Source organism: Erinaceus europaeus, chromosome 9, assembly GCF_950295315.1.
Source record: "Erinaceus europaeus chromosome 9, mEriEur2.1, whole genome shotgun sequence".
Taxonomy (NCBI): Eukaryota; Metazoa; Chordata; class Mammalia; order Eulipotyphla; family Erinaceidae; genus Erinaceus; species Erinaceus europaeus.
Genome location: NC_080170.1, coordinates 39,661,530 through 39,689,307, shown reverse-complemented (window position 1 = coordinate 39,689,307; position 27,778 = coordinate 39,661,530). Strand labels below are relative to the sequence as shown.

General features: G+C 52.7%; 1 protein-coding gene across 2 annotated transcripts; it reads left to right on the top strand.

Annotated features, from left to right (window-relative positions):
• Positions 1 to 946: 946 nt before the first annotated feature.
• Positions 947 to 27,760, top strand: CADM3 (cell adhesion molecule 3). 2 transcript variants are annotated; one of them, XM_007530540.3, is made up of 10 exons: positions 947 to 1,164; positions 17,358 to 17,459; positions 19,586 to 19,726; positions 20,216 to 20,368; positions 20,973 to 21,110; positions 21,578 to 21,748; positions 23,702 to 23,792; positions 23,985 to 24,154; positions 25,849 to 25,974; positions 26,824 to 27,760. In XM_007530540.3, exons 1-10 carry the CDS (start codon positions 1,077 to 1,079, stop codon positions 26,940 to 26,942), a joined length of 1,299 nt encoding a protein of 432 aa, XP_007530602.2. In that variant the 5' UTR covers positions 947 to 1,076; the 3' UTR covers positions 26,943 to 27,760. The 2 variants fall into 2 exon arrangements, with proteins under 2 accessions (XP_007530602.2, XP_016046981.1); XM_016191495.2 differs by lacking the exon at positions 17,358 to 17,459 and having other exon boundaries at positions 948 to 1,164.
• The last annotated feature ends 18 nt before the right edge of the window (positions 27,761 to 27,778 follow it).

The window sequence follows — 27,778 nt, the reverse complement described above, 5'->3', positions numbered from 1 at the left end:
TTTGTATAAAAGTCTTTGACAGGGGTGGGAGTTATAAAATTCAGAAATGTGTCTCATACCTTGAACAATGATGAGCTGCCCAGATCCTAGGTTACAGAGCAGGGACTCCAGGGACCAGGGGACACCACTCCCCAGTGCTGCCTGAGAAGAGGCTCCCTGAAACCCTTATGACACCACTCGCCCAGGAATATCAATAACACCTAACGATGGAGAAAGAACGATACTCAGAGGTGGATGAGGCTGATGGCAAAGTGCGCAGCAGAGAGAATTGGGGGCACTATGGGCAGCTCCGTGGACTATGGTTGTTGTGCAAGAGTTTAAAGGGAACCCTCTATATTACTACAGTAGGTGTGTGGGGGAGAGGAGGGGAGGGGAGGGGAAAGGAGAGGAGAGGAAGCATGGGATCCAAGTCTGAGTGTAGGGGGTGATTGAGTGAGGTCACAAATTGAGTCTGAACTGTAGAGGGGTCCCTGGGTCAGACGCACAAGGTTTAATGTGCAGGGAACAGCCTGGACAAAGTCCCCATCAGGGAGACATCCCCCAACTCAGTGTTGACAGGGGACCCCAGGGCTCCAGGGGGATCCCCAGGGAGGGCGGGGCTCAAGGAGCCGCTGTGGGCACGCCCTTGCCCAGGCCTGCAGTGGCCACTTTCGCCAGCTGGCCCCCAGCCCTGCCAAGCGCCCCTCCCGCTGCCCAGCGAAAGAGGGGTGCTTGCGGGTCCCAGCGCCCCGCCGGCGGCCCCTGAGCCCCTCCCGGCCGGCTGGCGCGGCTCCCGGGGGAGCAGGCGGAAGGCTCCACGCGGCGGGCGCGGGGGGCGCGGGGGACGGGGGCGGCGAGGAATGCGGCAGCCCGGCCCCCCGCGCTCAGCCCAGCCCCCCACCTCCCCCTCCACCTCCTAGCAAATGGTTCACTCCGAGCGCCCTATTTAATCCCGGCGACTGCAGCAGCGCTGGCTAGCTCAGCTCCCGCCTCGGCCCGGGGCTCCCCAGTGGCTCGGGGCGCCCTTGCTCGCGGCTGCTCCCCAGCGCAGCCCACGGGGACAGGCTCGCGGCGCAGCAGGGACCCGCCGACGCGCCATGGGGGCCCCCAGCGCCCTGCCGCTGCCCTTGCTCCTGCTCCTGGCCTGCCGCGGGGCGCCTGGCGGGGCCACCCCCTCCCAGGACGGTGAGTGGGGGGCGCCAGAGCGGGGGCGCAGGCTGGGGCTTTGTTTAGAGTGGGTGACAGCGCACGCCCCGCGGTCTCCGGGGCTTCCACGTCTCGGGGGAGCGCGGTGCCGCCCGAGGATGTCAGGGGGCCAGGCGCGCACCCTGGGGACCCGGCGCAAGAGAGCGCGGGCGGGCGGGTCAGACAGAGCGCTGGTCTAGGAACTCCCGCTGGCGTCCGTGCTGCTTGTCGGTGTGTCTGTGTCGCTGTGTGTTGGGGGCGGAGTGAGACTGTCGCCGTTTCAGGCAGGGCGTGTGTCGGGCGTTTGTATCTGTGGGTCTAGAGGGGCTGCCGGGAGGGCGGCGGGGGGCGGCAGTACAGCCCCCCAACCTCCTGTGTGCAAACATCGTTGAGTCCACCGCCCCCACCCCTGTGTGGTGGGGGACTGGGTGAGGCTTTGGAGGGGGCGTGGGCGGGGGGGTCTTCTCCTTGGAGCGAAACAACAACACAGGGCGGAGGGCCCATGGCGGGGCCCCGCCGTGGCAGAAGCCGCCGCGGAGAAGCCCAGACGGCAGTGGGGGAGGCAGGGGAGGGCGGGCCATTGGAGGGATGGGGATTTTGGGGCATGAGGATGCTACCCGGAAAGCCACAGCGTCCCCCAGTTCAGCCCCGGATCTCCCCGAATTAGGGAGAGGGGCTTTTGGGGTGGGGTAGTCAGCTTAGCCTCCCACCAGCCCCCCTTGGGTCTGGCACTCCAGCTTCCGCGGGTCTGCTAGGCAAAGAGGCAGGGAGACCTGGCGAAGGAGGCGGGGCCAGGGCGGGGGGCTTGGGGGAGAGCCCCTCCCTCCTTCCTTCCCTCCCGCCACAGCCGGGCTATGTAGGTCAGCGCGGTGGGGGCACCTGGGCTTTCTCAGGGGCTGTGCTGGAGAAGAGGGTGACAGGGGCAGTTTGTAAGGAGACCCCAGGGGTGCCACAGCCCAGAGCCTTGGCCCCCAGAAGGAGGAGGAAGAGGAGGAAGGATAGGAAGGTTGGGAAGAGACTGAAGGAATTCATCCTCCCATTTCCATCCTCTCCCAGGAGGCTGGGGGGGGGGGGGAACCTTTGCAGAGAGCTGGGATGTGGAGAACTGGGGTGGGAGGAGGGTGGTGGCCATGGCAGGCCAGATGCCAACAGAAAACAGAGAGAGCCGCAGGGGAGGAGAAAGGGGAGGCCGCTCCTGGGTGGTGGATGGCCGGCAGGGATGGGCACAGGGCGGGGCCCGGAGGATGATGTAGAGAATTTCTTCTGAAGGAAACAGGCCCAGAGCCAGGGTGATGGAGCAAGGAGGGCTTGGTTCTGCCTGACCTCCTTTATCCAGACAGGGCCACCTCCCTGGGGAAGGGGACCCTGAGTTCTTCTCCCTGCAGTGGGCTACTCAAGGCCTCCTTCCAGTCCCTTATCCACCAGCATCCCTAAGGCAAGGCAGCCCTCCAATCCCTATTTGTCGAACTCCCTTCCCCTGGGGGACTGGACAGGTGGCCCAGGAGGGGAGGTAGGCAGGGTCCAGGGACACTCACTGGATGGAAGAACCTCACCTTCCCATCCTGCTGAGCCTATGAAAAGGAAACAAGTGCCCAGAGCTGCACCTGCTTGGCTGTGGGTGCAGAGACAGCAGGCTGGGACCCCCAAGGAAAGTTGCCACTTCCCCACCCACAAAAGAAAAAAAAAAAGCTTTGTGATCTCAGCTCTGGACTGTAAACACTGAAGAAGAAAAACAGACCCACATGTTCACCAGTCTCTCACCCACAACATTCTTGATCCTTACCTACTGGGGTGAAGAGGAGGGAACAGCTGCCCCCTGATTTATAAATGTCTCCACACAGAGCCTACAGGGAAGCCTGAGAGGCACTGACTTCTGAGCCAAGGAAGATTTGGGGAGGGGGAGCCTGGAAGTCAGGATGGGGACAGGTGTCTGTTCCCAGGAAGAGTCAGATGGATGGGTAGCCTGCAGACCACCTGAGCCATATGTCCTGGGTGCATGTTCTTGGGTTTCTCTGGGTAAAGCACAGTGCACGCTCATCCTTAGCAACCTTCTTTCTCAACTCATTCCGCCCCTCATTTCTGTACCTGAGAAAGTCAGGGCTGGTGATGGGAGGTGGGTGCACAGGGCTGACACAGGTGGTGAGATGAGATCATGCAGAAGGGATGCTCCCCTGAGCTGGCCTGGGCACCCTGGGGAGGGTGCTGGACAGTGCATGTATCCACTGGCTAGAGAGAACAGTAAAGAGGAATGGTGGGAAGATATGACACCCTGACAAGCTGATGTCTGGGTGGCTCAGGACTGTAAGGCAGTGACTCTGTTCATTAAGAGTAGGAATAGCTGGGGCTGTCAATCAGGCATGGAGAATGGAGAAGGGTCATGTCTCCACCTGGCCCTAAGAACTGGGCTGGAAGCTCAGGAAGGGTTTGTATATCCAGAATTGAGGAAATCCCTTGCATCCACATTTCTCCACTAGTGTTAGCAGGAGTTGGCAGCTCCAGGTTTGAAGGACACTGGCCCCTGAATATAAAATGTCCCAGAGTCATGCCTTTATGGGCATCTCAACACTGAACACAAGGGATCAGCCAGCCTCAGACTTTCTGCAAGGTGGCCCAGGCAGGGAAGACAGTGGGTCAGAGCCATTCTGCCTGCACTGTACTGGCCCACGCATGAATATTTTCCCTTCCCAGTGACCTTCTGTCCACTGCCAGCCACTCTGCAACCCACTGGCCAAATGCCTAGTGCAGAGCTCATGCCTAAAGTACTGGCCAGCCCAGTAGGCACTGGCTGGGAGCTACCCACAGAGCTGCCCAGCACACCTGGACCCCTGCCTAGGCTTCTGCTCCTAGCTGAGCAGTGACTGTTCCCTTCCATCCTGTTCTCTGCCTCCCTGCAGTTATCCCAAGGCAGGATGCACCCTCCCTTCAAGCTGAATCCTCTGCACAGAGAAGCCAAGCATCAGAGGCACAAACATAGTAGATTTGGTTCATGTCATGCAGAACCAGTGACACTGGGCCAGTCTGGGCACAGAACACACCGTATCTGTCCACTCATCTCCAGGAATAGGTTTAGGAACCCCAATGGCTGGAGAGCACTACTGGTTGAGTAGTCCCTTCTAGAACAGCAATTTCTCACCTTTGAACAGCTTTAGCAAATAAGCAGGGCAGATCAAAAGAGAACAACTCTTGTTGAAACAGAACTAAAACCTATAGCCCCTTCTTCCTGACTTCCCTACATTCTGGGCAATCCTTAAGGCACAGTCTGGAGCTCTACAGCAGGGTTTGAAGCCCTCTGCCCTGGTGTGACAGTGAAGGGACCAGCTCCCACCCTGCAACTTCTCTCTCTCTCTGTCTCTCTCTCTCTCCTTTCCCTGCCCTCCTCTTTCTCTGCCCCACCCCCCCCCTCTGTATTTCTGCCCTCTTCCAGTCAAAGAGGGAAGAAGGTTCTAAGCTAATTTCTTGAGTGCTTGCTATAGATGTTCACTGTTTATTTGGGAGGTGACTCATAGTTCTGCAGTCATGAAGCCCCACAGACACAGCTTTTCAATGTTCTAGTTACTTCAGAACAGCCACCAGTATCTGCCAAGCCTTAGATGTGATTAGGGAATTCCTTGGTGTTACTTTCCTGTGCTCCCAACAATAAGTAGAATGGGATCCAGAATACTTGCCATGAAGTCACATAAGAGGAAAAAACAGTCTTCATAGAAATGTACCCCCTAGGGTTGGTCTCTGGAACAGAAACTAGTCTTATCTCTGCTGGTTCCTCCTCCAGTAGAACAGTAGGCTAGCTGAGCAATCCCTTAGGGTCACCCAGTCTTCAGTGATGAAATTTCAGATTAGCCTGGAGAACAAGCTGAGGGACACACCAGCTCCATACTGAAGAGGAAATGAAAAATCTCAAGGTAGAGTGGGACGATAGCTTTGTCTTATACACAATCCAGGTCTGAGCTGGGTCCCCACTCTACTAGGGGAAGTTTTGGTGCTGTGATTTCTTTCCCTTTCTCCCTCTGCCTCTCTATTTCTACCTGGAAAAAAAAGATGGTCAGGAACTCTGAAGCCCTAATGAAAAAAATAAGTAAAAAAAAAAAAAAAAAAAAAACACTCCAGGGTATTGGAAAACACTGGTAATTACATCTTCTCCTTTCATTCTCCTGTGAAAAGTTAGTATTTCCTGTCTAAATCAACTGTAGAACACTGTCTACTAAAGGTCAACCCAGAAACTTTGAGACTAGCAATAGCTGATGAAAGATAAGAACCCCTCTGGCAAGAGAGTCTGGAAGAAATGTTCATCAGGAAAAGACTCAGAACTCTAAGATCTCAGTGACATTCTGGGATGAGCAGTCCTCATGATTATTTATCAGGTCAGCACCAGTTTATGCTCAGGGATCCTACAACCCAAGTGAAGGTCCAATTAATTCCATCAGAGCAAAAAGCACCATCCCTGGCGACATGAGAATTAGCTCTGGAGTTCCAGGCACATGAAGTTTATGGAGATATTTGCAAAAGAGAGGTTGAGAAAAGAAAGACATCTTCCCCACTGAAGCAACAAGTCCAGACTCTGACTCGGATGTAGTTCCCTCCTTATCTGAAAAGTTGTGCCATTTGGTGTTCCTGTGCCCTGTTGTCTCTGAAAGGGCATGGAAACACTAGGCACCATTTCCCACATTCAAAAAGGGCCATAAAATGTTCATAGTCCCAGCAGAAGATAGCATCTCCTCCAGGATCACCACCAGTTGTTATACAGTTGCATTAGCACTCAGTTTGGTGGTGCTCCTCACTCTCCCGGTATGTATGTGACAGGTTCAAATAAAGTCCTTCAGGTGGCCTTCTGAAGCTGGCTGTGAGGTGGTTTGCTGGAAGCCTGTGCTTCAGTTTGGTTGGACAGCTGGCCACAGGGCTGCTCTGGGTCTCGGCAGAACTACCTGTGCTTGGAGCTCTCCGTGGTGCTGGACCCTGACAGTGCCTCTCCAGGCTCTTCTTGTTGCTCTCCATGGTCCTGCCCTCTGGCTAGCTGCCTCATCTCTCTCCTACCCACAGTGAAGCTTCTGAACAATTGTAAAGTCTCTTCATTCCCACCACCACCACAAACACACCATATCTAAGTAATGATCCCTGCCTGCTCCCCCAGGAACAAGGAAGTAAAAGCATAAGACAGAAATCCAAAGAGTGTTCTCAGCCAGCCAATTAAATGCAGGAATGGACAGAAAGAGCAGGTAATTCTGAGATTAATAAGAAATGCTGTTTGAAATGCTCTCAAGACCAGCACCTCCAGTGACCAGCACCTCCAGTGTTTTACTCTGTGAGGACTTGTGGATTCGAAGCAGAGCTAAGTGTTCAATTGGGACAGTACTGCACAAACAGTCACTTCACATGCAAGTCCCACTTGTGTTAGGAACACACGCTTCTGAATACCACACAGGAGTCCAATCACCAGTCCAGACTGTGCTGTTTCAGTACCTTACCTCACTTCTCTTCTCCCTTAGCATACATGCCAAGATATTTTCAAGTACCAGAAGCAGAGAAACAAGTATCAAAACCCTGACTCATGCCCCTCAGCTTTACAACCACCTTACAGAGTACTGAATGGCTTTAAATCTAATCCTGCCATCCCAGAGCTCAAGCCCTTGGCCAGTTCTCAGGAGAATCGTCTTTAGATTGGACTCTACTGCTCTTTGGAGGTTCTGCCAATAAGCAGATGATGTCATGTGCGGCAAGAAGCCGAGGATGCTCAGGCTCTGCCAGTCTGAGACCAGGCAGCCTGTTCTTCCCCTCACATCAGAGATGTACTGGCTTCTCCCCTAAACGCGGGTGCCCCCTCCCACATTCATTTCTGCACAATAGCTCACACCACAGCCAGCACCTGCAAATGACCTATAACAGCATCTAGCTGGGGAGGGAAAGGGAAAGGGTCCTGGAGACAATTTCCAGGGCCCCTCCATCATCTGCTGACTTGATACAAGGAGAAACTTCATTCCTCAAGGGCAGGTAATGTGAGTGATTTATCTCCATGAGCAAACCTTCAGGAAGACAGAATTAGGGTTACAGTAACAGCTGGAGTGTTCTCCCATCCACTCCTCTCTCCCTGAGCCCTGTTTGCAGGAAGAACAGAAGGCATTCCGGAAAGGCTGCTAAATCAGGGATTTAAACATTGCTCCAGTATGTTTATCATTCCCTCTCTCTGAGCTTTCTCCTCTGGGATATTCTCACCCTCTTGGCTGTCTCCATCTTCCTCCTGGTCATCTCTTAGAGAATAAGAAATCTAAGGAATATAAAGCTCTAAAATGTGATCCTTTCCGAGGATATACTTTCCCCAATCCCAGCTAGACCTAATTGAGTATTGATTGCTAATTATAGGCACCTTTGGCTCATTTACTTCCAGTTCAGGGTTAGCAGGGTCAGAGCCATCTCTTGTCTTTGGGGAAAAAATAGAAATAAATGAAGGCAGATATCACAGCCATCCATCTCTAAAGGAACCATTCCTTGTCTCTACCCTTATTTCTTCTAATCCCAGATAAAGGCAAGGCAGGGTGAAGCACCAGTTCCCCCAATGCTGGATTGCAATGGAAATGTGCAGGCCCTGGCTTCATCATCTAGTTTTCATCTTCTAAGCTCTGGCTCTTCTGCTTCCTACTCTGATTCTAGAACTCCAGCCAAAGCCTCAGATGGGAAGAGGAAAATAGCTCCCTAAAGTGAAACTGGCTTATTGAATGTCTGACTTAAGTACCTGATTCTTCTTGGGAATGCAGCAAGACTCTAATAAGTGCACTGATGACAAGGAACTTGGGGCTTAGCAGAGCCTGGGTCAGCCTTTGAGAGCCTGGGCCAAGTTCTTGCATTAAAATAAAATACAAGCCAGTTTCACCATCTGTTCCCAATCACCTGTCCTCCCTCCAGCAAATGCAAAAAGAACGGGGGTCCTCCCTCCCCGTTTTTGTAGCTCTTCTTCTGGTTCTTAAGAACACGATCTTTCCAAACAAATGTTTCCTCCCCCTGGTTTCTGTGCTGTAATATCAAATATAGAAAGCACCATCACTGAGCCCTAGGCCCGCTTTATTTCCATGTCTCCTCTGTGGCTGCTTAATGCCAGCTCTCTCTGCTTTCCAAGCCCTGCAGCCCAATGTCAGTGACAGATGGATGCAGCCTTGGCCCCGGGGAGGCGAGAACTCAGGTCCCTCCTGGGCACCCAAGTAGAAGAGAGCCTGGAATCTGCTCTAGGGAGAATGTCTGTGCTTAGGCCATATGGTTTTGTGGAAGCGAGGGGCTCTGATTAGTAATGGGTTGCAAGAAGGGCTCTGTATCTGGGTCATAAGAAAAACTGTGTGTTTATGCCAGAGGAAAAATAAAAACAGAGATGCACATAGGAAAAACTGGCTTTGTGTGTAAGCCAAGGAATACAGACCAGGTCAGAATATACATGGTTTGGTGAAGAACCAAGGCAGGTGTGTCCTCATCCAAGAAAAGACTTCAGTGCAGGTATGGTGACAGGGTAGCTATGGTGCTGGGGGGGGGGGGGGGGACAAGCGATACAGCCCCAGAGCAGATTGTGTCTGTTCCATGAAAAGTGCCATTCCCAGTAAGGCCAAGTCACACTAAGGGATCCAAATGCCACTCTTGGTGAAATACATCTAAGTGAGGGGGAAAAAAATGGAAGAAGGGATACAATTGCCATTAAGGTTGGGTAAAAGAAGGAGACCCAAAGCATGGTCTCTCCTCTCTCCTCTCTCTCTCTCTCTCTTTCTCTCTCTCTGTCTCTCTCCTCTTTCTCTCTCTCCCCCCACGCCTTTTCCCTCTTCTTCTGACATTTTCTTCCTATGATGTTCCTAACCACTGCTCTGAGCTGTTACCCCTTTTGATTCCCAGGTCCCAGTGAAGGGAACAGAAAAAAAAGTCAAGATGTAGGTTCAGTGCTTTAGTGTCAGATTCTCACGGGTCAGCCCATCCATCCTGAAGCCTTGCACAGCAGGATGACATGCCCAAGATGCTCCCAGCAGGGGACTGAGGAGGGGTCTATTGAGAAAGGGATTCTTGGGTCATTTGTGCAGTGTGTGGGTGCTGAAGCCCTGGAGGGTAGGAGCAAGGGCTCCCCCAGCTGATACTCATCCATCCACCCAGGATGAGACTCATCCTTGGGGACCCTGCTCCCCCTTACTCACACCTGCTCCCCATGAGCCTCAGAGCTCTGCTGTCCTCACTCCAGACTCACTTTCTCTGAGAATGGTCCCCAAACAGGTACCATCTACCCTCCCATTCTATCACATCCATGTGAAAACAGCATGCCATTTAGGAAAGGTCTGGTGTCCCCACACTTGGCTTACAGGTCATCTCCATGTCTAGATGAGGGCTCCTGACTTTGTTCCATTGAGAGAGAGGCCTGTCAGGGCTACAGACGCCTGGCTTTGCCGCCGCCGCCCCCCCCCCCTTTTGTAACTGAAGACTGGTAGGTGGGAAATGAGGTGATGGGGTAAAGGGATACTCCAAGCCTTCCTTTACTCCCTCTCAAGACCATCATCGGTGGAAAACCAGGTGAAAGCCAGATCCCTGCACACACACAGGCAGGCTCCTCCAGAGCCGCCATGATCCCCTTTGCTCTGCATGTGCAAAACACAGACATTAGTACAGAGCCCCAAACTAGACCTGTGGTTCTATAGATCAAGGCCCCTACCCCACTGTCCCCAGTCAAAGCTCCTGCCATGGGCCATCTTGGCTACAAAGGGACTTATTTTAGTTGAGTGCAGAACGGGCTCTCTCTCAGAGTCAATGCACCCAGAACACTGACTCAACAAAGAGAAGCAACAGCCGGCCCACCTCTTCTCGGCCACCCACTCCCGTCTCAGTGTCTCAGTGCTGGGGAATCAGAACAAGTGATCAGCCCCTCTGCTGGCCACCAGCCCACTTCTGCCTGCAGGTTTCTTAGCCCCAGAGAGGCCCTGCCCTGCTTCTCACCTCTTTTTCTCTGTCACACACAGCCACCTCCCCAGCAGACAGAAGCCAGCACAAGACCACCCTCTGACTCTGAGTACCAGAGGGCAGTGTCCCAAGGGGACCAGGGGCAGACAGGGTGGGGTCACTGGTGCCACCGAAAATGGAGTGATACTCAATGTCAGCTCAACCTCTGGACAGGAGAGTCAGGGGACTGATCTCAGATAATGGAGGTTCAGGTGTGGAGTGTGCCTGTGCGACCTGCACCAGTCTCTGTCCCTCTCTGTGCCTTGATTCTGTGTCTACCTGATGTGAGCTGGGGGGGGGGGGAAGAGGTGTCAGAGGAAGAGCAAACTGTCACAATTGAGTGACAGGATCAAAAACATCTCCAGAAAATGCCACTTCTGGTCACAAAGAGGGTGGGGGGGGTAAAATGGGGTGGGTGGAGGTTGAATAGATTTGCGAATAGATTATGAGGTTTTGGGAAATACATCAGAGATTTTTACATAAATGCACTTAGGAGCTGCTTGATACATATATGCAGGACTATGTTTAAGTTTCTTACTCTCTTCAACCCTGGGATATGGGGATGCCTTTGGAACTGCTGGGGTGTTTTTCAGTGAAAGTACGAGTTCACAGCAAGTTGAGCTTTCTGCGTAAGCCCCACTGTCTCGTCTGCCCCAAGTCTGATTTTCAACAGCCTTAAAAAATGAGGCCAGCAGGGTGCATGGGGTCTGGCTGTGACCCTCAGTGGCTGAGCCACCATCAAACCTCAATTGCTTGGACTGGATGGCACAACAGTCCAGAGCTAACCAGACTGAGAGGCTGCTGGGCACCTGTGAGAGGCCTGTCCCCTCCCTTCTCCTGTCTGTTCTCCTTACACCATGAGCCTCCTGGGACAGAAGAGCAGACAGCGGTGATGTGAGACTTCTGGGCTGCTCAGGGCACCTAGGTAAACAAGCCTTGAGAAGGAAACACCAGAGCAGCTGGGGGAGGAGCCCAGAAGGCAGAGGGAATGAGAAGGTGACAGAGATGGGGACTGATTGCTCTATCCAGATGCCACTGTGAGCTAGGGCATCTGAGCCAGCTGGCCCTGAGGGAGATCCCACAGAAGACCCTCTGCCCATGAGCAGGAAGAGGAGGCCACTCAGATGACAGAGGCTTCCAGAGTGGCAGCACTGTGGTGCTGGGTGTTGGGAGACTGGCAGCTCAGACAGGGTGAAAAGAGAAGGCAGGCAGGGAGGGAATTTCCACTCATGGGCCCTTCAGGTCTCAAGATGGAAATTCCAGGGCTCTTGGGGAGTCGCTGAGAGAGACAGCATGAAGAGCCCTGCCTCAGCCAGGGGCTGTACCTAGTCTCTCAATGGAATCTTACCATATCCAGAGGGCCTGTGCTCCTGGGAGCACCATGGACAGCACCAAGGAAACCCAGTGGTTGATGGAGCATTGCTTTAGTATTTCCCTTGTTTTGTTCTCTAAGCATATAAAATCTAAAAAAAAAAGGCCGGAGAGGTCATTCAGTGGTGTTGTATGTGTGTGAGATTCTCTCAGTTCATCCCCTGGTGCTGAGTTAAGAAAAACAAAAAACATGAGACCAGTAGAAAGCTCAGTGGGTACAAGTATGCACCTTACAAAGTGACTCCTCAAACCTTGGAGACATTGCTAAAATCAGGACTCAGATGGGCCAGGTCCAGGTTCCTCCCAGGGCAGAATCAGATAGTCATAGCTGAAGGAAAATGTAGCCCTGGCTGGGCTGTGGGTTTTAATGCTGATGTTTTTTTCCAGAACCCACACTGACCAGGAAAGGTCAAGCATGAAACTGTCTGCTGGGGGATGGGAGGTCTCTGGGGGTGCTGAGCTACAACCTCCAGAGTTTTCCTGGGGAGATAGCCTTCCACCCACCCAGCAGGGCGGTCGTGAGGAATGCCAGGAGGACTGGAGAAGAGTATTTTTAACTCAGGAGTTGGAGAAGTGCTGAGTCATCACCATCATCATCACTAGCAGCTCAGACTCAGGAAAGTTTTCTTTACAGCCCAGGAGTGGGGTCAGAACCCACGGTGAGCATGCACCCACTCCAGTTGTCATGCTGGAGATACTATGTCCTGTGCACAGTGAGCCCCCAGACTGATGGAACAGGAAAGACACACACTAGCATGCAGGGCTGTGCCCCCTCTCAGGGTAAGCCCCAGCCAGTAGAGTCACCACAATCAAGGACATATCACATTTTTATCAATATGAGCCACTTGCTTATTTTTTCATAAATTCCCCCAGAATATTTACTATGTGTGAAGCCTTGTGCTATGAGGGAAACTGAGTCATGGCAGTGAGTCTCCATTCCCATCTGTTCCACTCTGAGTTTCAGCGGTCAATCAAAAGGGCAAACGGGAAGGCAGATATCTAAATAGTAGCGCACAGGATCTGTACGTCTGAGTTCCTGGGTTCAATCCCCAGTACTACAAATGCCTGAGCTGAGAAGTGCTCTCATCTCCCTTTCTCTTGTAAAAATAAATACACCTCAAAACAAAAAGACATCAAGGTAATGGGGCTACTAGGTTCCTTGGAATGTGGGGAATCCTAAAGATGCTGGAGCCCGAGGAGAAGTGAACCCCAAAATGAACAAGCTCCCAAGCACATGCATGTGGAAGTGAGGGCTCTGGGGATCTGAACCAAGTGTGCTGCCACCTGGATCCCTGAGGGGCCCCACATGGAAGGCTCTGAGGTTTTGAAGTAGCTCCTACTGATAAAGGCACATGAAGAACCCCACTCAGGCATGTGGCTCAGTAAGTTATATCACAAGCTACTGTCACATGCAGGTAACAGATAGAGTATGTGGCCTCTAGGCCATGATACTTAAGGACCTTCCTCTGTAGTCCCTGCACCCCCCCTACACACACACACAAACACACACACACACACACACACACACACACACAATAGGTGCTTCCAAAGAGGGAAGCAGTGTGCAGGGCTCAGTCTCTATAGTCAGAAGAATTCACACTTGCCCTCCCTTCCAACTTCTATGAGTCCCAGTTAGTCTCTGCATCTTGGTTCATGTCTCACCTTAACATGAGCATGGTGACAGCTGTGAACAATGCTATCCCGGATAATGGAGACAGCATGCCTAACTTGAACCCTGACACTTGGATGGGCATCAGTGAAGTCTGAGCTCCAACACTTTACAGAATTCTGGAGCCCTTGCCTCCAGGTGGTCTCTTTTGCACCTCTGTCTGCTCTGTCTTTCCTGCTTTAATCTTTTCCCTTCGCTGGCAGCTGCTGAGCCTGGTTCTCACAGTGGAGATGCCCAGCATCCCTGATGCATGTACTAAGTGAGTTTCAATGAAGCGCTCTCTGTGTGTAATAGGATGGTGCTGGATACCCAGGAGCCTTGGATATTAAATCTCCCTTCAGAATCTTTTCAACTTGGGCGGGGCTAAAATATAACTTACCAGGTAGGGTACATGCCTTGCCATGCATATGGCCCAAGTTCAAGTCCTAATACTAAAGGAAGTATCACAACATCAAAGGAAGTTCCCCCCTCTCATAAAAAGAATGAAAAAGTTATCCCTGGAGCAGTGAAATCATGCATACTCATGGCCCCAGCTATAATAATAATAATAATAATAATATTTTTGCAATTTAGAAGGGAAAGCTTGCTGTACAAAGTAAGACAGTGGTGCATAATGTTAGAAAAGCAGATCTAGAACTGCAACCAAGAGAGAGAAGAAATCAATCTCTCTGGTACAATCTTGGAAGACTTCTTGAAAGAGGTGACACAAAAGTAGGCTCTAAGGGTGGATAGGACTTAAACAGTAAGATGGTGAAGGGTACTACTGAGTTACTGTAAGAGGAGTATCTGTGCAGGGAAAGAAAAGGTTTGCAGAAGAGTTCTGGGTAGTGTCCTGTGGCTGGGGTATGAATGCTAAAGTATAAAGGTGAGAGACATAGTAGCTTCAGAGAGCACAAGCCCTTGAAGGCCCGACTTGTAAATCAGTGGTGACAAGGGACATCAGTATGGGTTTCCAAGCAAGGAGCAGCATGACCTGCACATTCCCTCTAGGTACCTGCTCACCCAAATCTCCCCTACTTCCACCCTTCGGGCACTCTCCAGCCTCCCTTTCTGGTCTGAATCCCTGGAGGAATGGAGGCTGATGTCACAAACAAGTGACACTCTCCCAGATCCAAAGAAGACACAGGACTGTCGCATCCAGGTCCTCTTGCCTGTGCTCACCCCTGTCCCTGCCTGTGCTCACCCCTGTCCCTGCTGACAGCATCATAATCACTCATCTGTCCCAGAGGAACAGCCGCTCAGAATAATCAGTACCTGCACAGTTCCACACAAACAGCCACCAGGCTCTCAGGCCTATTAACAGGCAGATCTCCAGAGGAGATGTGAGTTTGAGCACTTTTCAACAGCAAAGGGAGACCCCCACCACCACCACCAACACACACACACACACACACACACACACACACACACACACACACACACATATCCAGGGCAGCACCTAGCTACCTCTGCATCGGCTATGCTTCTCTCTCTGTCCATTTTTTTTAAATTTGTGACTAATAGTGATTTACAAGATTATGAGATTACAAGGTATGGTTCCACACAAAACCCACCACCAAAGTTCTGTGCCCTCACCCTCCGATCCTCTCAACAATAATCAGCATAGTTCTCACAAAATCTTAAGAGACAGTTGGATTACTGGCTTTTTCAAGTTCTCTAAGTTCCACATGAGTGCAGCCAGCTGATAGTTGTCTTTCACTTCTTATTTCACTAAGCATAATCACTACCGGTTCCATCTATTTGGTCCTGAAGGACACAATATCATTTTGGATTTTGCATCAGCTTCTTGAAACGCCAAGCAGTAAGCAAACTTTCTTGGGTTTTAGGCAGGGCTGCCACAGGCACAAGAGAAGAAATGATCTCTAAACCAGATCCTCACCCGCTTGTCTGTCTGTCAGGATGACCAACGTGTGACCATTTCACTTCTTCATCCCATGCAAGAAACAAAAAAAAGGTGATGTGTGTGTGTGTGTGTGTGTGTGTGTGTGTGTGTGTTGGGGGGTGTGGCAGGTGAGTGTGAGAAAAGCAGTGGAGGAGCAGGGGGAGACACAAGGAGGGTGGAGAGAGTATGCTGAGGACAGTGATACAGGTCATACATCCTGCTAGGTGTGAAGAAGAGATAAGCAGCCCAGGCCACCCAGGCTCAGAGTGTGGACAAGGCAGGGACAAATGACCCAGAAACTAGGCCAGGAGCTGAGCATGTCACTAGGACAGGGAAGCTAGGGCATGGTGGTGTGTCCCTGGGCCACAGTGTCTCTGGCTGCCAAGATTCTTCTAACACCAAATGAACCCAAGGTAAAAAACCCACCAGTAATGCCAAAGTCACATCTGGCACAGGGCCGCCCTTCCACCCCCCCCCCCACACACACACACACTCAACAGCAGTATCAGCCTTCACCTGGAGCCCTGGCACCCTGGATGGAGATGCATCGATCCCCACTCCCTACACTCCTATCCTGGCTCCCCCACCTCCTACTCTGTAGCTTAGCACCCTTCTCCACTCCCACACATCCCCAAACTGAGCTGAACTGGGGGACCGCCAAACACAGCATGGAGGAAACACTCAACACTCACCACCAAGCAGGCCTCTTCCATGGGTCCTCAGCCTTGCAGCCTACAAAGGGCAGAGGGAAGGGCTGGGTGCCTCCAATGCCTTTGTTGGGTCTGGGGGCCTCCTGGCATCCATTCTGGGGCGAGTGCCACCTACCTGCTTTACCAGGTAGCTTTTTAGACTCCAGCTCCACACTCCCCAACCCCCACCAGTACTGCACCCTCTTCTAGTCTGAGAGCTTTAAGGTTTCCCACTGAGAGGAGGGAGATTTGGGGGTCAGAGGGCTCTGAGATTCTGCACCCCTCTCCTTCAGGCCCCTCACTTCTGCTTTTTCTGGTCTCTCTTGGCCCCAGGGCCCACCCTCCATGTCCCTCCCCCCTGCTACTGCGTCCTGACCTCTTCTACTCCACTCCCAAGAAGAACTGATCTTGGGGTTCCCACACAGACCCCGACTCCCCAGCAGCCAGCACAGGCTCTGGGGGTCCCCAAAGCCGTGAGTCCAGGGCAGCTCAGTCTCCCAGCGGTGGGTTCCTGATTGGCTGCCTCAGCAGATGGGCCACACTGGCTCCGCGGGTTCCTTTGTCCCTCCCCACAGCCCGGGAACAGCCTGAGACCGCGCGGGGCTCCGGAAGAGGGCGGGGCCCGGGGCGGGGCTGCAGAGTCCTGATGGGACACTGGCGCAGGCTGGGACCAAGGGTCAGGGGACAGGGGCGGAGGAGATTTAGAAGGTCTGGGTACCCTGGCAGGTTGGGGCCATGCCTTCACTCCAGAGCCTCACCTTGAAATAAATATGCTTTTCGGTTACAATTAGACATTCTCCCCAGGTGTGACCTGGGTCAGGTGACAGCTCACTTCCTCTCTGCAAACTGGGGTGGTGGCCTTCAGGGCTGCAGGGTTCACAGGTTGAGAGTGGAAGTGCAGAGTGTGCTGACAGCTTTGCTAGAAACAACCTGTGGTAGTTTCCTGCACAGAGACCTGGCAGAAAGTCTGAGGTCAGAGAGAGGTGCAATTCCTGCTTTCCCAGGCCTGTGGGACCTTCCAAGGCACAGGACTTGTGCGATCATCCCTATCCCCATGAGGTAGGGGAACTAGTCCTAAAGCTGGCTGGGAGTTACTGCCTGGTGAGGCCCCCATGCCCCTCTGTCCCCAAAAGCATGGCTCACTCCCTCCTCAAAGCGAACTTGGAGAAATCACCTTCTTCTTGGCATCCCAGTGACCCAACTTCCATAGCCCCAGTCCCTCCAATATATATCATCAGACCTCTCTCCTACCTCATATCCCTTCACATACCCCCGTCCTTTTCCCAAGTCTCTCCCCCAAATTCCTCTCTCCCCACAATTGTTGAACCTCTCCTCCAGCCCCCCACGCTACCCCAGCCCCACCTTCTCTCCCAGACCACACTTTCTCCATCAGTCTCTTCCCCAGCCACAAACCTCCAGCCTTCAACCACTCCCCCACCTCAACTTCTCCTACAGCCTTTCTCTCACAGCCCCCAGTATCTCCCCAAAGAGCCCAACCTCTTCCCTAATATCTCCCTAATCCCCAGCCTCTACCTGAGCCCCCAGCTTCTCCTCCAGTCTCTCCCCAAGCCATCAGGGAGTACAGGCCTACAGGCAGCAGTGTATACAGGGCTCACCTTGATACAGACTCTTTTCCCAGGCCCCTGGCAGGAGCAGGACGTGGAGCTGGGGACCCTGGCTCCCATGGATGAGGCCATCAGCTCCCCAGGCTGGAGCAGCCCCGACATGCTGGCCAGTCAAGGTGAGAACCAGGCCCTCATCCAGCGTCCCTCCACAGACCCTTCACATCTACGTGCCATCTACCCTCCCTCCACCACGTGCTCATCGTCACCCCTCCATCATAGTTCCAGCTCTGCACACCACACCGGCCCTCCTCCCCTCCCTCTGGGCTGGGACCACCTCTGTCCACAGAGAGCGAGCTGGGGGAAGAGCCTCACTCAGGAAAAGCAGGCGTAGAATGACAGTCTGCGTGTAACCCCCAAAGCGTCCAGAGGCCAGGGAGTACTTATTGAGTAACTGTGCCAGAGTTAGTGCTGTGACTCTTTTATAAAAGTCCTACCTGGGTCCGTGTACTCACAAAGCAAGAGGAGCCCAAAGAGGAGTACGGTTGTCATGACAAATGGCAAGAAAAGCCCAAATGTCATTGGTGTGGTCTATGCATAACCCCAAGACAGAGAGCTGTCCCCCAGTCCTTCTCAGAGATGCCTCCCCCTGAGGATCTTTGTGCATTCTGGCTTCTTCATAACTCAGTGCCATTGTAGGTTGTTTTTATGTGCTACTTGGAAGAAATTGGTAGGCTATCTCTGGGAGGGCTCAAAAGTTTTTCTTTATAAATGAATGGTAATTTCTTCTTTGCTTTTCACAATTTCTGCTCAGAAAGGTCTCCATAGCTGCTTGGGGGGGTGGCAGGTAGAGCTGAGCAGGGGGGATGAGAGGGCTGCCTAGCAGTAAACAAACAGCTTCCTGCCCTTTAGCTTGAGATATTGAAGGCATCTATCACTTCCATGTTTACCCAGCCACTCAGTCTCTGGCTCACTGAACTCAGAGTCAAGGTTTCTATTCCCAGGTTGAATGATGGCTCCAGTATCCCAAAGATGATTCTAGCTGAAGCTGGAATCCCCAGGTGGCATAATGGTCTTGGACAGCATTTCAGCTTCATTGCCTCACTGTTCTCACCTACAAAACCAGGGAGTTATGATCCTCAGTCCTCAAGCGACCACCACCCCCCACATACACAGCTGTAATTGTAGCTCTAATTTCTGAATCCATATCTTGGAAGCACCAGTAAGGACAGTCCAAAGTACCAGTTCTACTGCCAACCTCTGCAAGTCTCTTCTGTGCCCTTGATGCTCACTAGAGTGTCCCCCATCTTATGAAAAATGGGGTTTTGGTGCCAAGGAAAGAACAAGGGGGCATGGGCTGCTTCAACTTCCCAGGAGGGGAGGCAGCAAGTGTTTTCCTGTTCAGCCCTTTGTACTATGAAAGACAATGTCTGCTTCTGAATTTGAATTGAACAGGGAGGTTGCTTAACAGTGGGTCTGTGTAGGTCAGTGCTGTGAGGGCACAGAGTCCATCCTGGAAGCAGAATCCCTGCTGTGGGCATAGGGGACAATGTGGGTGGTAGGGGACCATAATATCCCACAGCCAAGGGTAGGGGTGGTGGGGTTGTGGGAGCCTCCAGTGACAGGAATAGAACAAAGGAACACAGATTCTGCATAGATTCAAGAAGCTTGTCAAATCCTTGCTAGTCTTTTTGTTTGCTTAACTTGGCCATGGAAGGATGGACTAGAACATCCTCCACATAGAAGGAATGACTGCAGGCTTCCTTTCTAGAAGAACCCAGAGCTGTGAGGGACTTGTCAACTGACCCAGGTTCTAATGCTAACAGGATGTGTTAGGGAGGCATAGTTAAGTGAGTAAAGTTGAATCTGTTTGGAAAAAAGAAAAGCTGTATTAAAACGTTTTTTTTTTTCCTTTTTACTTTGTGTCTTTTTTTTTTTTTTTTTTTTTGTGGTTTTAGGTAAAAGCCTCTTGAAAGTCCCAGGGGCTTGTCCACTATTAGCCTCAAGATATCTTGTTCTCAAATTAGCAGGTGGCTCATTTAGGGGTGGTGCGTGTTCAGTGTGAAAGCCCTCTTCACAGGGGCAGGGGGTATGGGCATGGGGGGGTCACCATGACCACCATTCACTCAGCAGACACATGACTTTATTTAAAAGCAAAAGGAGCTCCTCCCTCTCCCCTGCCCCTCCATCCTCCTCAGGAGCCTCAGAGACAGGTGGCTGGGGCATCAGCATGAGAGCAAGACTGTGGTCTTGGAAATGGGGAGCAGCAGAGCTTCCCAGGACTCACCCTGCTCTGCTCCTGCAGACAGCCAGCCCTGGACGTCTGATGAGACCGTGGTGGCGGGCGGCACCGTGGTGCTCAAGTGCCAAGTGAGGGAACACGAGGACTCATCCCTGCAGTGGTCCAACCCTGCCCAGCAGACACTCTACTTTGGAGAAAAAAGAGGTAGCACCCTGAGTCCTCTCTCTTGGGCAGCTGGGATGGGGACGGGGCTGTAGGACCCCAGAGATAGTGTCCCAAAGTCATCTCTCCTGGGAGCCCAAGCCAAGGAGGGGGTCACATGGCTTTGAGGATATGTCCCTGTCACTTGGGCACTGAGAGACATGAGACACAAACAGAAGTGTCTGCAGCTCATTTGGGCTCCAGAGACAGCATCCTGGGCTCCTAGAGGGACTTCATCCAAAGGTCTCCATGATGGTGATGGAAAAGACTCTGTATGTCTTCTCTCACAAGAAACTCCTCAGATGCCACCCACCCCACTGTGTGTCTAAGGCCCATGTCCAGGAAAGTGACCAGATGACCCAACTCAGGGCAGTTTTCACCCCAAACCATCAACAGCCCCCTCCAAGTTGTGGGGGGCATAGAGTGGGGGTGGGGTGAAGTGGAAGGTAAAATAAACATCTTGCCGTCACCCCTCTCCCCCCACACCTTCAGCCCTCCGAGACAACCGGATCCAGCTGGTCAAGTCGACACCCCATGAGCTCAGCATCAGCATCAGCAATGTGGCACTGGCAGACGAGGGCGAGTACACCTGCTCCATCTTCACCATGCCCGTGAGGACCGCCAAGTCCCTAGTCACTGTGCTTGGTGAGGCTCCCAGCCCAACCAACAGTCTCACCAGACTTACTTCACACCAGCATCCTGACAGACTAGAGGCAGAGCCAGGGAAATCCCAGCTTCAGGAAAGTTCACCTGCCCTTGACAATGAAATGCCCTGCCCAAAGCACTGGGTCCCAGTTCCTCCCCAGGGTCCCCTGCTGCTAATTCTCAGAACAGTCTTCCAAATGGCCACAGGACAATGAGACCATGCTGTCTGCCCACTCACTGCTGAGTGCATGAACTCTAGGACATCCAACCCTGGGTGTTCTCACACTCACAGGCTCTCACTCCTGTGCCTCAGCCCTGCATGTGTGTGTGTGTGTGTGTGTGTGTGTGTGTGTGTGTGTGTGTCTGTCTGTCTGTCTGTCTGTCTGTCCTGCTGTTGTGTCCTTCTATGAGACACATCTCCAGCAGGATGTCCTCCTTGTCAGGTTCTCCTTCCATCCCTTGGAAGGTTATAGGAAAAGGTTATTCTTGAGTTACTGACCAACCAGAAATCAAGTAGAGAGCCAGGAGATTCTGGGTCCAGGGAGGTATCTGGGCAAGGGAGTGGGGTGAGCATCCCCTCTCAGCCATGCCTTGTCTATGGCAGGAATCCCACAGAAGCCTGTCATCACTGGTTATAAGTCGCCATTGCGGGAAAAAGACACAGCCACACTGAGATGTCAGTCATCTGGGAGCAAGCCTGCAGCCCTACTCACCTGGAAGAAAGGTGACCAGCAGCTCAATGGTAGGTGCTTCTGCATGAGAATCACAGCCAGGGATACCAGGAACCCCATAATGCATTGTTCCTTCATGGTGGGGGTTTCTAGGAGCCCCAGAGTACATTGCTCCTGCCCAGGGATCATGGGGGTGGGGCAATGAGGAGAGGGGGCACCTCTCTGTATCTGGTCTGTGCACAGCAAGCATGGAGCAGAAGGAGAAGGGGGCATGTTGGTATGTGCACACAAATGCCAAGGTGTGTGTTCTCCTATGCACAGATGCACTCACAATTTCAGGGAAATCTGAGTTGAAACAGGCCCTCTGTGTGTAGCCAGAGGTGCCTATACCCTGCAAAGGGGGCACCACCTGTCTGCATATGTCTATCTGCCTGATGTGGAACTCTCTGACTATATATGTGTTGTCTGTATATAGGGTTCACCCTGTCTGTATATTTGTATGTGGGGCTTAACTCTGTCTGTATGTCTGTTTCTCTAGGAGAGCAAACCCGGGTCCAGGAAGACCCCAATGGGAAGACCTTCACCGTGAGCAGCTCCGTGACGTTCCAGGTCTCCCGGGAAGACGACGGGGCAGATATTGTATGCTCAGTGATCCATGAGTCCCTCAAGGGAGCCGACCGCTCCACTGCTCAGCGCATTGAAGTTCTGTGTAGGCCATGGGCTCAGGTGGAAGAGCAGGGAAATGAGGGGAGGAAAAGGAGCTTAGGCAGGGGGCACAGAGTTACACATGAGGATGACTGCTCAGGGGAGGGACCAAAGAAGAAGAGAGACAGGAAGAAGGCAGGAGACAGTGAGTTAGAAAATAGCATGTTTCTTGTCTTCACTCATCTGAATTTCGCTGCTTTTCCAAAATCACTAGAAGTCTTTCTATTCTGGGGCAGGGCCAGGCAATGGTGCACCCATTTGAGCACATGTTACCATGCACAAGGACCCAAGTTCAGGTCTCAGTTCCCACCTATAGGGGAGAAGCTTCCATGTGGTAAAGCAGTGCTGTAAATGTCTCTCTGCCTCACAACCTTTCTGTTTCCCTCTCAACTTCTTTCTGTCCTATCAAATAAAAAAGAAAAAGCATTTTAAATGGGGAAAAAACATGCTCTCCAGGATCAGTGGATGTATTGTGCAGGCACCAACCCCCAGTGACAAACTTGATTGCAATTAATATATATGTATATATATGTATATATATGTATATATATATATATATTCTAAAATGTCTAATTTCAGTACTGTTTTAATCCAACTCTTAGTTCCCTTCTTCAAATGCAAGACAGATTTAGGGGTCATACTTACTCAGGGTTGCTCCTTGATCACCATTTCTTCCACCAACACCATTGCCCTGGACAGCCTGTGTCTGCTCCACCAACCTGTCTGTGGACACACACAGGATGTGGTGTCCACACAGGACTGAGTAACATCAGTGTTTTGTTTACAGAAGGTTCTGATGAGAAACTCTGCATGGATGGGAGCCTCCCACCCCATCTAAACCTCAGCTCAGTCTTCAGGTTCTAAGCCATCTCTTGGGACCCACAGACCACCGGTCATTCAACCAGTAACCCCAACAGAGGTCTCTGTGTGTAGGCCACCAGCCTGCATCTGTGCCCTGTTTGCTGGGAAGGAGCAGTCACCTTTGCTGTATCCTCAGAAACACTCTCTCTTACCAGGCCCTAACCCATACTTGATGATATTTTAATTGCTATCTGGACCCACCTTCCCAGCAGCCCCAGTCAGCAGGTGCCACCAACCCTCTTGGGAGTCTTTCAAGTCTCTTCTGTGCAGCCAGAATCCACCCCATCTCTCTAGGATCAGAGCCTTCATCTCTGGACTGAATACACTGGGGTTCAGGCCTTGCTTCTGGGATAGGCCCCTTGCAGGTCTGTGAGGGCTGAAAGGCCCAGAGCACCAGTGAAAGAGGGCTCATCTTTGTGTCTTGGGTCTGAAATCCAGGTGGCATCCCATCTGCATGCCAGGGGCTTTGTGGGATGCACATACCTTCTCTCTCTAGTCAGACAGACAAAACCAGGTCCCAAGAAATAGACCAGGGCCCCAGAGGCTGAACAAGTGTTCAGCCTCTGAGGTCAGCCTCTACAAGGCTACACATCCCAGCATAGCATGTGCTTATGCTGGGTGAGGGTAGTTGGCTGGGGAGACAGCATAATGGTTCTGCAAAAGATTTTCCTGGGACTCAGAGGTCCCAGGATCAATTCCAGGCACCACCATAAGTCAGAACTGAGTAGTGCATTCTGATTAATTTTTCTTTATTATTTAATAGAGACAGAGAGAAATTGAGAGGGGAGGGGAAATAGGGAGAGAAACAGAGAGACATCTGTAGCATTGCTTCACCACTCACAAAGCTTTCCTTCTTCAGGTGGGGACCAGAGGCTTGAATATGCATTCTTGTACACTGTAATGTGTATGCTTAACCAAGTGTGCCACCACCTGGCCCTGTTTAAAAATTTTAAAATAACTAACTCAATAAATAAATATAGATTCTCATGCTGGGCGAGGTTGGTCTAGTTGGTGATCCTTGGTCTACCTTTTGGGGACAAGCTGCATATCTAGGTGACCCAGGGGCTCTGCAGTGACACCTTCTCCTCCTTGACAGACACACCCACGGCAGTGATCCGGCCTGACCCACCGCACCCCCGAGAGGGTCAGAAGCTGCTACTGCACTGTGAGAGCCGAGGCAACCCTGTGTAAGACCCCCAACTCCGTATCCCAGGCCCTCCCCAGCCCACTAGCCATGTCCTCTGAGACCAAAGGAACTGCACTAAATGAGATCCAAGCTAGAGGGCGCCTCTTCCTGGAATGGGACCCCAGGGAGCCACCATACACACACATAGCTCACTATGCCCCTGCTTCCTAATGGCTGTCTTCTGACCACACAGTCCACAGCAGTTCCTGTGGGAGAAGCAGGGCAGTGAGCCGCCCCTGAAGATGGCGCAGGAGCGGGCCCTGCTCTTCCCCTTCCTCAACAAGAGTGACAGCGGTGTCTATGGCTGCACTGCCACCAGCAACATGGGCAGCTCCAAGGCCTTCTATACCCTCAACGTGAATGGTGAGTCCTGTCCCAGTATCCCCCTCCATCCAGCACCCCCTCTCCATTCCCCAGATGTCTGCACACTATACTTTGGGTCCAGACAGGTCAGAAAGCCTGGACTCTTTGCTCAGATATTGCATCTGTTGAGGGGATGGAGTGTGGATCCCCCTCCAAAGGAATGACCTCAGATTGGGCCTCAGTGAGAAACACAGAAACCCCTTGTGGGGAGACATGGGGTTCTCCAGGATCCCAGGGGCACAAGGTGATGTCTGAATGCCTGCCTCAGTGGCCCAGTGGGGAGGCCTCAGGGGACCCTGAGGTGCCTGCTGACTTAGGAAGGAACCACCTAGGTAATGAGAAGAGGGAGCCTTGCTCCCTCAGTAGCAGCTTGTCTGGATGGCACTGAGATCACACATTCTGGGCTAAGGATGGAATCAGCCAGGTCTTTCCTGACACCTGGGAAGGGGTAGTGACCTCTGTCCCCACTGGAGAACAGCTCTGGGTCTTTCTGATCCCACTGCTGAGAACTGACCATGGGAACTGTAGACCCTCAGTCCTGGTCCTTTCTGGGGGGTGGGGGTGGGTAGGCAGGGGGCCTCCCCCATGCTGAGAACATTCTTTTGGTGCCTGTGCTCCCAGTGCTGACACCTAGTGGTGGATGAGCCACTGTGTCATCTCCTGGGAACGTGGGAGCTGAGGATGCCAACTCCCCATAGTGACATTTCACAAAGCTCAACCTGGAGGTGGGGACCTGCAGCTGGTGACCCCACAGGTCTCTTGGTCACAGAAGCACACACATGTAGCCCCATTGATTGTGTTGTGTGTCCACACATGTGTTCACTCTCTAGCTGAGTTTTTGCATCCACCAAGGTGCAGGCACATGCATGCGTACACACACACACTCAAACTCCAGAGTACAGTGTGCATTGCACAGGCACATCACACCCATGAGTGCACACATGTGTCTACACACAAAGGCTCCAGCTGAGTGTCTAAAGCAGAGGCTGTCTCGTGGGTGAGAGTCAGGGAGACTCCTTGTGCCCCATACTTTCAGTCTCTATTTTGCTTTTCCCCAGACTTATGAGTGAGAGCAGAGATGAGTCCCAGCACTCCCACCCCCACCCTATGGAGCAAGCAAGGGGTCTGGGGCTTTGCTGGAACCTGGAGCCCCGCCAAGATGGAGCCCTGCTCTCTATGGTGCTCTATGTCTGATGTCTTCTAAGCCACACTGCCAGAAAGCCAGGTCCTGCTCAGAAGTCTGCTCTCCTTCCTACTGACCCCAGGTCCTGGAGAAGCCACTCAGGCAGCAACAGCAGCTAAAGAAGATTGAGACTAGGGAAGGGATAGGTTTACCAACTTGCCCCCAGCAATAGAGAAAGAGGAAAAGAGAGAGCAAGCAATCAGGAGAGAGAACAGATATGAAAAATGGTGCCCTTTGACCAAGGTCAGGCAACCCGTACCAGGAACTCAGCTGGAAGGGCTGCGTGAGAGCCCATTCATCTAGTTATTCATGAGCGCATCAATTCTTAGCAATCACCGGGTTCCAGACACTGCACAGGAAACTAGGGTGCAATCAGGGACACACTCATACCCCCAGCCCCCATGAATGATGAGTCCCTCTCTCCCTGGAGCTCATTAGTCCCCTGCAGCCCAAAGCATCCCCACACCCCAAAGGGTCTCCTTGGCCTAATGGCGGCATGCCCTCCCTGCAGACCACAGCCCAGTGCAGTCTTCCCCCAGCACCTACCATGCCATCATTGGTGGTGTTGTGGCATTCATCGTCTTCCTGCTGCTCATCTTGCTCATCTTCCTGGGACACTACCTGATCCGGCACAAAGGTCAGGGTTTCTGGCACTTGGAGGGGGGGGGCTGGGCTGGCAAGGGAGGGGCTGTGGGGGGAGGAGCTTTGAGAGTCAGCTGGTCTCTGGGAAGGTTTCAGAATGAAAAAATACAACCACTTGATCCCCAGAGGAACCCATAGGCCTGGGAGCACCCTCCCACCTCCTGCAGGGAGTCAGGCCTTCCTGATCGTTAGCTCCCACCCTCACTATGGCTCCTTTCCTGCACTTCTCCCTGCAGTGCCCAGACACACCTTCCATGCTCTTAGATTCCTGCCCTGCCCCACTGCTATACCACCCTTCCTCACACCCCTGTCACTACTTTCACTGTCACTACTTCCAGAACAGCTGGAACTCTCTCAACTGCCAGATATTTAATGGACCATTTATGAGTTGCGTCTCCCACCCCATCACCACCTCACAGATGTGTATGCACACGGTTGTGCACGTGTCCAGATACTCAGGACCTCACACAGACACACACACACATACAGACACACACAGGTGCATGCAACCAACACTCAGCACACACAAGTCCACCCATGTAAACACATGTTTCTGCCCATGTGCACAATGCATCAACTCGCACATGGGGGTGTGCACACACATGTACATACATGCATACATGAACACAACATGGACAGACAGGCCCGTGTGAACCCCTTTTGGCCTGTGTGATTAGGTTGAGAACCTAATTGAAGGCAGGATTCATGAATCCACGGGGGTCGTGGTCAGCCTAGAAACAATGGCAGAAGACTCAGGAGTGGGGAGACACACAGGAGTAGATGGACAGGTGGACTCGAGCTTCAGGGACTGAAAGGGGAGCTCTCTCCCCCTCCTCCCTCCCAGGCACCTACCTGACCCACGAGGCAAAAGGCTCTGACGACGCCCCAGACGCGGACACGGCCATCATCAACGCAGAGGGCGGGCAGCCAGGCAGTGATGACAAGAAGGAATATTTCATCTAGGGGACACTCCACCTGCGCCCTCAGAGCCCCATGGGGACTGCTGGGCCGTCACCAACTGGACTTGTACAGAGTGACCCCTGGGCCGTCCTCCCGCTTGCTCCCCGGCCCCCACCCCTGTACAGAATGTCTGCTTTGGGTGCGGTTTTGTACTCGGTTTGGAATGGGGGGGAGGAGGGCGGGGGGAGGGGTGCCCTCAGCCCTTTCTGTGGCTTCTCTGCGTTTGGGTTATTATTATTTTTGTAACAATCCCAAATCCAATCCGTCTCCAGGCTGGAGTGGTAGGGGCCCCGGCTGAGGGAAGTGTGAGGAGGGGAGGCAGGGAGGGTCTGGACCAGCAAGGAGCTCCATCAGGGGGTCTCTGTATCCCTCATCCTCCACAGAAGGGCAGTTTCTCCTTGGTTGCACCCCTCAATCTATTTATGATGAGGTGTCCCCAACAGCCTCTTCTACCCAGTGAAGAAGGGTGACTGAGGCCATCACGGGTGACCTGCAGACATGCAGCCCCATGGGGATCCCTGGCCCCATCGCGGCAGGACACAGGCCTGTGGCAGGGGGAATTAAAGAGGAAGGACGTCCTTCAGGGAACAGCCCTGGGGCCAGCAGGCAAGGTGGTCACTACTTGTCCAGTGGTCATGGGGTCAGCCTCTCAGACCCTAGATAGTTGCACAGCACCCCTCCTGCACCCTTCCTCTCATGGCTTCACCCATCCTCTACCCACCTACCCCTTCCCACCTAGGCACCCCAGTGTCCCCCCCTCACCCCTGCAACAGCCAGGCAGGTGCAACAACAAAAATACTAAAGGCGCTTCACTGCTCTGAGCTGTTTCCTGCCCCGAC